The sequence below is a fragment of the Castor canadensis genome, chromosome 4, assembly GCF_047511655.1.
Source record: "Castor canadensis chromosome 4, mCasCan1.hap1v2, whole genome shotgun sequence".
NCBI classification, from domain to species: Eukaryota; Metazoa; Chordata; class Mammalia; order Rodentia; family Castoridae; genus Castor; species Castor canadensis.
In genome coordinates this window covers 301,749-314,193 of record NC_133389.1, presented here as the reverse complement: position 1 = coordinate 314,193, position 12,445 = coordinate 301,749, and the positions used below count along the sequence as shown (strand labels likewise).

General features: G+C 53.0%; 2 protein-coding genes across 8 annotated transcripts in view; one reads left to right on the top strand and one right to left on the bottom strand.

The window, feature by feature from the left end:
• The window catches only part of Kcng2 (potassium voltage-gated channel modifier subfamily G member 2), a 65,052-nt gene extending 60,626 nt beyond the window's left edge, over window positions 1–4,426 (top strand). For all 4 annotated transcript variants that reach the window (XM_020162193.2, XM_074069592.1, XM_074069593.1 and 1 more), the window contains one exon: window positions 2,332–4,426. In XM_020162193.2, coding sequence (XP_020017782.1) covers window positions 2,332–3,114 — 783 coding nt within the window. In that variant the 3' untranslated portion in view covers window positions 3,115–4,426. The remainder of the gene's footprint in view (window positions 1–2,331) is intronic.
• A 1,193-nt stretch (window positions 4,427–5,619) lies between these two features.
• Slc66a2 (solute carrier family 66 member 2) overlaps window positions 5,620–12,445 on the bottom strand; it is a 38,910-nt gene continuing 32,084 nt past the window's right edge. For all 4 annotated transcript variants that reach the window (XM_020162187.2, XM_074069595.1, XM_074069594.1 and 1 more), the window contains one exon: window positions 5,620–6,744. In XM_020162187.2, the coding sequence (XP_020017776.2) occupies window positions 6,537–6,744 (208 nt within the window). In that variant the 3' untranslated portion in view covers window positions 5,620–6,536. The remainder of the gene's footprint in view (window positions 6,745–12,445) is intronic.

Genomic DNA, 12,445 nt, shown 5'->3' with positions numbered 1-12,445 from the left:
ACAGTTTCCTTGTGTCAGAATAAACCCTGTGCCCCAGGACCAGCCTCCATGCCCCAGCCCTGTCCCAGTCCACTTTCTACCCCTACAGATTTACTCGGAACTGTCATATGAATGGAACCATATGTGCATGGTCACGTGTGCCTGGCTTCTTCCATGTCACGTTTTCACGTTTTCACGGTGTACTGATGCTGTGTCAGTGCCTAGCCTTGTCCCATCGTGAGGGCACACCACCTTTTGTTTGTTCACTTGCCCACCACAGACATTTGTGTTATTTGGCTCTTGTGAGTAATGCTATAAAATTCACACCCGAGGCTCTGTGCAGGCACATGCTTCTTTTCTCTTGGGCAACACCCATGAGTGGCATTGCTGGGTCAGATGGCAGCTCTGCTTAGTCACTTGAGGAGCTTACATTTGCAGCACTGCCTGAGCTCCAGTTTCTCCAAATTCTTGCCAACGCTTGCTGTGGTCTGACCACTGGTTGCAGCCACCATCTGAGGTGTGATTTGCACCTCCCCCACGACTCTCGAGGCTGAACATCTATTCCTGTGCCTAATGACTGTTTGTGTATCTTCCTCCATGCTGTGTGAGCAAAATTTTTCTTAATTTCATTTTCAGATTGTTCACTGCAAGTACATGGGGATAAAACTGATTTTTGTATATTGATCTCACATCCTTCAACCCCTTTGAACTCCTTGTCTCTGTTGGTTTTTTAGTGGATTCCTTAGCGTTCCTACATACCAGGTCAAGTCACCTGTGAAGAGAGAGTCCTGTTTCTCCCCTTCCAATTTGAATATCTTCATTTCAGTTTTGTTCAATTGTTCTGGCTTGCACCTCCGTCCAGCAGTGCTAGAATGACAACACAGACCTGGTTTCTGACCTTAGGGGAAAAGCATCCAGTCTTACAGTATTAAGTGTGATGTCAGCTGCCAGTGTTCTGTGGGTGCCCCTTTGGGGAAGTTGCTAGTTTTTGAGTGCTTATCATGAAAAGATGGTTTTTGCCAAAAGGTTTTTGTGTCAACTGACATGGTTACATAATTTTCAGGTTTTATGATATTGCTATGATGTATTAATTGATTTTCAGATGCTAACCCAAACCGCTTCCCTGGGATAAATCCCACTTGATCATAGTTTTTTGTTTTTGTTTTTGTTTTGGTGGTGGTGGTGGTTGGGTGGGTGGGGTTTGAACTCAGGGCCTCAGGCTTGCTAGGCAAGTGCTCTACCATCTGAGCCACTCCACCAGCCCTTTTTGCTTTAGATATTTTTTGAATAGGGTTTCACTTTTATTCCCTGAATGGGGATCCTCCTATTTAGGCTTCCCCATTTAGCTGGGGTGACAGGCATGCACCACCATACCCAGATTTTATTGAATGAGATGGAGGTCTTGCAAACTTTTTTGCCTGGCTGGTCTTAAACCACAATCCTCTCGGCTCCCAAGTAGCTAGGATCATAGGTGTGTGCCACAGCATCTGGCTTCATAGTCTCTAATTCTTTTTTATCTGCTGCTGAATTCAATTTGTTACTATTTTATGCAAGCCTCTTACATGCGTTTTCGTAAGATATTGAGTCCTTGAGATGACATTGGTTTTTGTATCAGGGTCTGACAGAATGAGCTAGGAAGTGCTGTCTCCCCTCTGGTGTTTTGTAGTAGTCTGTGAATACTCTAAATGCTGGTAGGTCAGCAGTGGGGCCATCTGGGCCTAGGCTTGCTCTGTGGGCACTTGCTTTAGGTCTATTCAGATGGTCTCTCTTCGTACACCCACTTCTGTGCTTTGCCTGCTAGAATTCATCCATTTCCTTTCCTTCTCCAACTTGCCAGCACATTCATGGAATAGCTCCTGTTCCTTTTCTCTCGTTCAGGCAGCAGCATCGTTGCCTCCTGCATTTCTGATTCTAGTATGTTGAGATTTTCCTCTTTCTCCTGGTCACACAGCTGGAGATGTGTCAATTTTGCAGATCTTTTCAAAGAACTCATTCCTGGCTTTGTTGATCTGTTCTCTAGAATCTTGGTTCCTGCTCTAATCTCTATTGCCTCTTTCCTTCTACTTGCTGGGTTTTATTTGTCTTCCTTTTCCCCGTTGTCTGTTAGGTTATACGTTTAGATCTTTCTTCTTTCTGGTAGGCAGGAGCCCATCATGTCAGAAGCCCTCAGTGGTTCCCAGTTCTCCGGGTCAGCGAACTCATCAGTCCTCATGGACTATTTTTACTATTTTTTTTTTTAACAGGACCTGGGTTTGGGGCCATCTTCTTCCCCCTTCCCCGCAGGCGCAGGCTTCCTGGGGAGTCGACGTGATGTTTCCTCCACCCCCAACCGCGTGTCCCTCTCCTTTGCAGGGCGAGTGCTCCGCCAAGTGTCGCAACCTGTTCGTGCTGGAGACTGTGTGCGTGGCCTGGTTCTCCTTTGAGTTCCTGCTTCGCTCCCTGCAGGCCGAGAGCAAGTGCGCCTTCCTGCGGACGCCGCTCAACATCATCGACATCCTGGCCCTCCTGCCCTTCTACGTGTCGCTGCTCGTGGGCCTGGCTGCGGGTCCCGCGGGCAGCAAGCTGCTGGAGCGCGCGGGGCTGGTGCTGCGGCTGCTGCGCGCGCTGCGTGTGCTCTACGTGATGCGCCTGGCGCGCCACTCGCTGGGGCTGCGCTCGCTCGGCCTCACCGTGCGCCGCTGCGCGCGCGAGTTCGGGCTGCTGCTGCTCTTCCTCTGTGTGGCCATGGCGCTCTTCGCGCCGCTCGTGCACCTGGCGGAGCGCGAGCTGGGCGCACGCCGCGACTTCTCCAGCGTGCCGGCCAGCTACTGGTGGGCGGTCATCTCCATGACCACCGTGGGCTACGGCGACATGGTGCCGCGCAGCCTCCCGGGCCAGGTGGTGGCGCTGAGCAGTATACTCAGCGGCATCCTCCTCATGGCCTTCCCGGTCACCTCCATCTTCCACACCTTCTCGCGCTCCTACTCGGAGCTCAAGGAGCAGCAGCAGCGCGCAGCCAGCCCCGAGCCGGCCCTGCAGGACGACAGCACGCGCGAGGACAGCACGCGTTCGGGCTCAGCCAGCGCCGAGGACTGCTCGCAGGGCCCCGAGGGCGGGGACTCGGTGGGGAGCACGCGGGGCGCCGCGGGACCCTGAGCAGCGGGGCGGGAGGTTCGGGCTGCGGCGGGTCAATGCCTGCGCCCTTCCAAGGCCCACAAAACGGCCATCCGCTGACCCTGGAGCCAGGAGTTTGGTCCAGCGCATGTCGCTGCAGCAGGCGCAGCCAGCCTGGCTCCCCAGAGTCATCCCGTGCTTCGCTGATGCCTAGCGGATTCGACAGCCTTGGTCTGCCTCCTCTTCCCCTTTATCATCCTTTGGGTTTTAAATTTTCTATGGTTGATCAAAAATAAATTCAGTGAGTCCCAGAAATGACAAGCCTGGAGCAAATGCCAGGGCACACTGGCCCTGGGGCTGACCCTGACTCTTCCAACCACTCTGTGACCAGGGCAGTGCTGGGGAGCATTGGTGGGTGGGGAATGGCCTTGCCCAACCACCTTGTCACCCTCAGTGGACATGGGAGTTGGAAAAGCCATGGGCAGGCACCAGCACTGCAGAAGTCCATACTGCCTTCCAGGACACAGGATCAGAGGCTTGACACCATACTCACAACCCCCAACTCCAAGTACCTGTTCCTTGGAGGGAACCTCAGACTGACCTCTGATCCCCAGTCCCTGACACCAGCCCCTCGGGTGACACGCGTCTTCTGGTAGCTCCCCCTCATGAGGTAGCAAAGCTGAAGACTGGCATGCAGGCATTTTAGTCCTTTCCCTGCCCTCCCAGCTACTGTGGGACCATAGCCTCATCCCTAGGGGACGCTGTATTCCCTGGAAAGTCCCCAGATTTGACTCAAGATGGCTGCGGGAGGAGGTTCAGGGTTCAAGGGTGCACTGTCCGCATAAGAGCGGGACCCTTTCTCTGTCGGGTAGGAGGAATGGCGCTTTACAAATCATGCTGCTTTGTACCTTTTCCTTTTTTTTGGCAGTGCTGGGGCTTGAACCCAGGGTTTTATGCATGGTAGGCTAGCACTCTACCACTGAGCCAAATCCTCAGCTGTACCTTTTCCTTTTAATGAGCTCAGTCACCACAGAGCTTATTAGTGCCTCCCAGAGGGCCCACTACCTGTAGGGCACCCTCCCTGCCCACTACACTGTAGCTTTCAGCAGGGGCCCCAGTGTGAAGCCCTTGTACTGCAGACGTAGCCTAAGATCCTGTTGCAACTCAATAATAATTAAAAAAAAAAAAAAAACACCGGCCTCTCCTTTAGCTCTGCGCTGAGTTCCTCTTGGGTGGGTATCACATATGGTCTATGGAGTCAGCCCTGAGCACAGGACTGCTGGGGCCAGGGCAGGGGGTTTCCCATGATCATAGGGGCCATCTGGGAACAACCAGAGCACCATCTGCAGCAGCGAGTAGGGCAGGGTTGGTGATCTCAGTTGAATCCAGCGATGGAGTGGGCTGGGTTCTGAAGAGGTACATGGGGTGAGCCTCTGCTCCCCACCCTTGTCATCCTTGTCCCCAGCAAAGCACTGGCATACACAGATGGGCTGCAACTCCTAGTCAAGGCCTGGGACAAGGGACAAGCCAGAAATGAACCCAGATTGCTGTCCCTCAGGGGCCATGTAAGTGGTGGGGAATGGCCAGGGGAATCTGCAATAGTTCTGGACAGCCCCAGGAGCTCCCACAACCAGGGACTAGAGTGCTGGAGGTCACCTTGGGTCACCAGATGGTGGGCTGTCAGCCAGATCTGCTGAGAACAGTGGATGGAGAGGGACACACTAGCTGCTAGACCAGCATGGCCACCCTGGGCTTCTCTTCCCTCTGAAAACCAAGAGGCCTGCCCTCCCACCCTGCTTCGGGGAGGGCATAGGCTGGGCTCAAGCAGACTCCATGTATCACCTCAACTGCTCATCTGATTGTAGGAACATGAGCTCCCCAGACTCCCACCAGCCCACTCCCACAGACACAGTCAGCTGTACTGGAAACGCCTGTTTGTGGTGTAGGGCTTCCTTGTGCACCTGAAGTTTGAAGTGAACAAAACCACACAGGATAGCAGTGATGTGACTAAGCTGAGAAATGCCGAGGGATGAGACCACCCCATCCCAAATGGCAGCACAGGTCATGGTCACTGTGAGCAACAATGCCTAGCTGGGCTGTCTGAGCAGAGGCCAGTGTGTCAGTGAGTCTAGGCAGGGCCTCACTTCTCTATGCCTCAGTTGGCCTAGAGTGTCCCCCAAACCTCGTGACTGACTCCACAAGCTGGAGATGCATGAATCTAGTCATTCCTGGGACAATTATCAGTCTTGAGGAGGATGGTCTGTACCCAGACCTTCCAGGACCCTTGGATTCAACCACCAGATGCCCTCATACACCCACACTGTGCCAGGTCCCTAGTGCTGTCATAGGCCCTTTAATCCACCCATGCAACCCCCATACCCGAACCTGCACGTACCCCATCCTCCTACCTTCCCCCAAACCTGTACCACTCTACCCATCCCACTTCCCAACCTGTACCACCCATCCAGCCCCCTGCTGCTCCCCCATTCACTCCCCATCCAGCCCACCTGCTGACTCCACTCATTTCCCCGCACCGGTGCCACCGCGCTGGATTCATAAGATGTTTATTACCCCCAAAGGCGCCACACAGGATACATTTATTCAGCAGTCATCAAGCCTGCGATCGATGACATTTTAATCTGGAGGCAATTACCACTACAGACGTCTCCATTTTTAAAAAATAAACATCTTTAAAGCATCTTGCAGGTTAAAGAGCTAAGCAAGAGTCTCACCTAACATTCAAGAGTCTCTGAGGGACACTGGGGAGGTGGAACTGACTTCCACCAGCCACAGTGGCTGCCAGAGCCTCCGTGCTGACGAGAATAGTGGTAGCCCTCCCACCCAGCAGAAGGGAAGATACTGCTGTGGGAGTCGCACGGAAGCACCTAGAATATTCTGGTCAAAGGAGCCCCCTGTCAGCACAGGGCTTCTGAGCATAGAATGGCCTCATGGTGAACTGAGAGAGGGGCAGAACGTGGAATAGGTGTCAGGCCAGTGGCTCCCACCGCTGCCAGAAGCAGCAGATGCACAGCTATGGCACGCAGGGGCCAGACAGAGGGTGAGGACGGACTGGCCGCCAGCAGCCAAGACCACACCGTCCAGAGAGCTGCAGGCCACCAGAGGGACTATGGACCTGTTTTGGGGTCAGGCCAGTGTTTTCTGAGAGGATGCAGAAGAAGACACCTGCCTTTTCCATTACCTTGAAAATAGCCAGAAGCACTGGGTACAAGATCCACTCACCACCCTCATGGCAGCTGAGCACAGAGCAACACCAGTCCCAGCCCCACCCACTCTGAGCACCCTCTCAGAGGCTGATGGAAAACCTGGCACACGGATTCCATCTCTGCCCACACCCACTTGCCAGCGTGCAGGGCCCACAGGGCCGGCCTCCCAGACACAGGAGCACAGGTGGTCTGGTCAGTACCCAAGTCAGCAGTCACATGTCCTTGTCCTCCCTGGACAGCTCAAAGGGCCTTGGCACTGGCAGGGTGCACTGCATGAGGCACTGGCTTCTGGGGGTGGCGGGCAAAGGCATAGGCTTGCCCCAGGATGGCCAGGTCCACTAACACCTGCAGCAGGCCACACACTGAGAACTGCAGGGGTGCGCCATTGAGCAGGAAGTAGGCCGTCTTGAAAGTGTCACCACTCGTCCACATGAGTACCATCTTGAGGCTGTAATGACATAAGAGGGTGTTCAGCAGTGACCCAGGAGGACAGGGACACACGGAGGTCAGCCGTGGGGACAAGAAGGTAGGTAGATACACCAGGAAGATGGGAGCTACAGCAGGAGGATGGGGCACTCCTGACCCAGCCCTGTCCCACCTACCCAAGACCCTGGTGTCCCAGAGAGAAGAGATGACAGTCCACCTCACACGAGGGTCCCGTGTCTCCAACTCCTATAGGTACAGCAGCAGGGCCTGAGAACCCAGCCCTAGGTGTCTGTGGAAGCCAGCACCTCACAGTCAGTCTGCCTGGCCCAGAGGGGTGGCCCCTCACCAAAGCTCCTTCACCTGCACCTAGCTGGAGGTGCTCTACCCAGTGCTGAGGATAAAAACTAAAGGCCAACAGAGAAGGCCACGGAGGTGCACACAGCAGGAAGCAGCTACCGTGGGCCTCCTCCCAACTAAGAGTGGAGGAAATTTCCACCAGCAAAAAGTGCTGCAGTTTCCCTTCAGGAGCCTCCCACTGTTGCTACCTGTTGTCCCACACATCCCTCATCTGCACACTGCAGAACAAACACCAGCCTGCCAGGCATAAACACAAGCATGACCATTTTCCTGCAGACAAGTTTCAATGAGACCCATTTCCGTAGCAGACTGAACCTGTTACAGTTAGTTAAGCAAAACTGCAGGTCCAGAGTGAGCTGGATGTTAGCATGATGACTCCAGGCAGGAATTCTCATCAGGCCTACAAGACCCCAGCCCACGCGGCAGAGGAGGCATCCCTCACACTGAGCGCACAGCCACTTCCCCATCCGCCCGCTACACTGTCCCAGGCTTCACACCCTCCTGTGCCCGTGGCTTGCTCCCTCCTTCCTGGCACACAGCCCAAGGAGAAACCCTCAAGTGGTCGTCTCTTTCGACCAGTTCAGGATGGTACTTTCGATGCTCCAGGAAGAACAGGGCAAAGCCCCAGCCTCATGTTACGTCTGCAAAATCTAGAGTTATGGGACCGGGAACAGTATCGGTGTCCTCTGAACTATGGGACAAGGACCCAGCCCTCCTGACAGTGTCACAGAGTGTCCCCTGAGGAACCCTCCACCCAACAACCACAGAACTCAGCAGAACCACTAAGTGTTTTTCCACCTATGATGAACACCGCATTTGCGGGTCAGGACAGATCTCGCAGTCTCACTAGAGGCTCCTTTGCCTAGGCTGGTGCCCTGGAAATCTAAACACAAAGGCACCATGCTTCCCCTGGCCCCTGCCCTCTAGCTCCAACTCCACCTGAGGCTGGTTTGCACGCTGCCTGCTGTTGGCAGCACAACACCTACCAGGTTTTTTCCTACCTCATTCTTTTCCAATTCTCAGAGGATTTTTTTTTTTTTTTTTGGTGGTCACAACCGAACCAAGTTATAATTTAGGGAATGGTTAAACTGTATTTAACTTTTGCTAATGTCCTGTTATCCTGAAACCTTAGTGGAAAGCCAAATTGCAAAAAGAGCCCACATGAGCTACATACACCTTCCTAGGCCCCCAGAAGATCTCCAGAGACAGTCTCATTTGTCCAGGCCCCCAGTTGTTCCCCAGAGAAAGTCATACCTGCCCAAGGCCCTCAGAAGCTCCTCAGGGAAAATCACATTGTCCAGTCCCCCAGCTGTTCCCTAGGGCCAGTCACACCTTCCCAGGCCCCCAGAAACCCCCCATGACACCCATGCCTGCACACCCAACAGAAACAGAAGGCAGGTGCTGGGCTCTCAGGTTCCAGTTCCTAGAGCCAGCCAGGATGCAACCTGGTCAGTTGACTGGCCCGTAAGTAGGATGTGCCTGGCCTGGTGGGAAACTAGAACCAGGTGTAGCTCTGCTGGGCTCATTGCCTTCTCTGCTTCAAAGCCAGGCAACCAGCAGGGAGTGAGAAGGCCCAGTGATGAGGGTTATCCACCCCTCAGAGCAGGCAGCTGAGGATTGTTGGGGTGGCCTCAAAACACCCAGAGGTGGCAAGCATTAGACAGAGAGCTTAAATAAGTCACCCCCCATGCCACACAGAAAGTAGGCATAGTATCCAGGCTCAGCTCCAAACCTGACAGGGACAGGGTGCAGGGTGCAGGACACACAGCTGTAGCCCTGATGTAGGATCACCTGTCCCCGTCCATCTGCCTGGATCCCTCACTGTCAGCATCCCTCTGGCCCCAAATGCACAGGTGTGTTCTCTGCAACAGCGAGCAGAGACATGAAGTCATCACTGATGTATGGTGCTGTCCAGCAACCTAGGACATTCTCAGCCGCCTGGACTCCTCAGTTTGCCTTTGTCCTTCAGGCAGATGGCCTGTAAGTGACCTCACCACTGTACTGTTCCTTGGACAGGAACCTGACTTTGCTGAGGCCCTGACACCAGCCTCATAGTTTAAGGGGCTAGGCAGAAAAAAGGGACAGCAATTCAGGCAGGGCCCAAGTGATCTGCACATCAGGAGCTGCAGTAGCCACCATGTGCAGCACAGGTGATGTCTGGACCCAGGGCACTCATCTCCCACAACTACCAGGATTTTTAGTGCATTATTTCCCAGTGGCATCAAATTCTTGCTCTTCCCCACACTGGGTTTTCTACGGCCCTTCACCCCAATGCCATGTGCATGAACAGAGTGAGCCTGCCAGGCACAGTGGTTCATGGCTGTCACCCCAGCAACTGGAGCTGGGGTAGGAGAATTTCAAGTTGAAGGCCAGCCTGGGTTTACAGTGTCTCAAAAAAAAAAAACAGTGAGCACCACAAATTCTGCTACCTGGTGGCTTCTAATGCCACCAAGTCCCATCCTCAGTCTGCTGGTAGTAAGTCCCATCCCAAGGACATCCCTTGCTCCTTGGACAGAGGAAACAGCTGGCCCAGGCTCCGACCAAGAGACACCCACAGTTCAGAAAGCCCACCCTCCTGGAAAGAGAGCATTGTATGGGGAGGAGATGAGAACTGTTACTTCCAGGGGCCCAGGTTTTCTACTCCCAGCTTGGCACTGGTGGCCTGGGACTGATTGCAGCTCCCTCTGCATGCCCCTCACTGCCAGCTGCCACCCCTTCAATGGGCCTCTTCGCCTGACCCCTTCTCCTTACTGTTTTAATCCAGGCTCCAGTTACCTCATTCTTGGCTCCAGCATTTTTCCTCCAAACCAAGCTGCCAGATCACTACTCCTAAAATACCTTTCACCTCATCCTTGCCCTGGGCGCCAGTGGGAAATGCTTCACCCCAGCCAGGGCCAGGAGACAAGCACTAACTTCTGCGCCTGTGCATCCTGCCTTCCAGCCTTGGCCCACAGGCATGCCGACTGTCCTGCCCCAGTCGAGCACAAGGGACAAGCCACCCCCTTACCACCTATAAAAACTCTCTCAGGACTGAAGCCCACCAAAACCATGTCCCCTTGGAGGTGGTCTGTGACCCTGGGTTAGGCAAAGGTCTGTTAGGTGAGACACCAAAAGTACAAGTGATAAAAGGAGAAACATACATTGGATGGATGTCATCAGCTAAAACTTCTCACCATTAAGAAAGAAGGAAGAAACAGAATGAGAGAAAACATCCATAAATCACATATGTGGATAAGGTTCTACTATCTGGAATGTATTTTTTAAACTCACAATTCAGTAATAAAACACCACAAATAACTAATTTAAAAATGGGCAGAGAGCCTGAAGAAGGTTTCTCCAAAGAAGATGTAACAAGGGCCACATGAAATGATGCTCAATGTCATCAGGAAATACAAACCAAGACCACAAGGAGACAGCACCTCTCACCCACCAGGATGGCTGGAACCATGGAGCAGATAAGAGGGTCAGTGGAGAAACAGGGATTGGTGTAGCCACCCTGAAAAACAGGCTGGCAGATGCTCACAGGGTCACACTGAGTCACCATACAACCTAGCCATCCCATGCTGAGGCACCTGCCCACAGAAAGGAAAACCCATCCACAGAAACACTTGTACCTGGCATTATTCACAATAGCCTGAAAACTGCTGAGCACCCTGATGTCATTAACTGAAGAACGGATAAACAAGCCTGAAATACTCATATAATGAAGCATGATTCGGCCACAGAAAGGAAGAAAGCACAGTTGCGTCCACAACCTAGATGAACCTGAAAACATGACATGACCTGAGAAGCCAGACAGGGAAGGCCACACACTATCCGATCCAGTTACAATGTCTAGAACAGGGTATCGGGAGAGACGGTGAGTGGAAGGCAGGGATGCGGGAAGCCAAGGAATGACAGCTATGAGCTGAGGTTTCTAAACCTTTATGGTGATGAGAGTTCTCTAAAATTAGACCATGGTGATGGCTGCACAAGTATGTGTGCGCTCAAGTGTATCAAAGTGTACTTTACATCGTGACTGTGGCATGTGAATTTATCTCAATAAAATGGTTTTTCTAAAAATGTCCCGCGGCTCTTGTTGAGCACTCTGTTCCAACCTTCCTGTTACAGTGGGCGAGCCAGCTGTCTTTGCGTCAGTGGGTGCCGAGCATCACAGATGATTGGGCCTGATGTACAAACAGCACAGGGAGATCCATGGAGGTCTGAGTGACAGTCAGGGTCTGAAGGAGATGTACTTTGCTTCCCCAGAGTCTATGAATCTAATGGGGGATAAAGGCAAGGTGCTGGGGATCTGGTGAGATGCAGGGCCAGTTTTCTGGCACAGCCTGTGATGGCGACAGAGCCCAGGGTTCCAGCTGGACTCACAGAGTGTCTGGGTATCTCTGAGAGAAGCAACAGCCCTGGCTCAAAGGCCAGTGTCTCAGATTCCTCCTCAGCACATTGGCTATTTGAGGGCCATGCCTGCCTGCCCTCTCCTTGCCCTGTCCTCACATGGTCTCCATGGGGCCTCCACAGGGCCTCCAGGGTCCTGCAACACCTCTGCTTCCATATGCAGCATTTCTGATGCCTTCCACATCATTCCTTCCCGGTTCTGCAATAATAACGTGCTGCACTGAATGCTCATCCCCCTCTTATCTTTTACACCCACCCCCGCTCTCCAATAATTACTTGTTAGGGAACAGTCTTCAAATCCAGTAAAACCTGGAGGAAGAAGAATGCAAATACCCCACAGAGTTTGCCTTTTGCATTCACTGCACTAAGTAGGAAAGTATTTCAAAAGCTTTGTCATTTCTTATCACTAGTTCCGGAGCCACAATCACTTCATTTTTTAAAAGAAAATTGTTATTCAAAAATATCTCTGGTAGTTGCTCCAAGGTAGGAAAAGTGTGCACAGGGGCGTATGTGTGCATATGTGTAGGCATGCATGCATGCCATCAACCATGCTTCTTGACAGTACCAAGTGTCTAGGCGGTACATGGGCAGGACACACCTGAACCTGAGCCTGTCCAGAGACAGAAGGGAACCTGGATGGGACTGTGGGAAGCAGTGTGAGGCCTTTCTGGCATGGAGGTGGGGACCGCACTTGGACACTGCAAGGAGACAACACAACAAGGATATTCATCAACAATGCCACCCTGCAGCCATGGGAACCCAGGCACAGGGGCCTGTGTACACAGAGGACCCACCTCAAGGGAGCCTCCCCAGCAGGCCACCCGGGCATCTCTGCACACTTGCCCCTCCCCAGCCTTCAGCTGGAAATGAAAACTAGACACTCCCCTGGCATCCAACATGGGGGTTTTGAGACACATCTCAGACTCAGGAGGAAAGATCTGGCTTCCAGAAGTTACCCCTGGGAATGCTCAGAC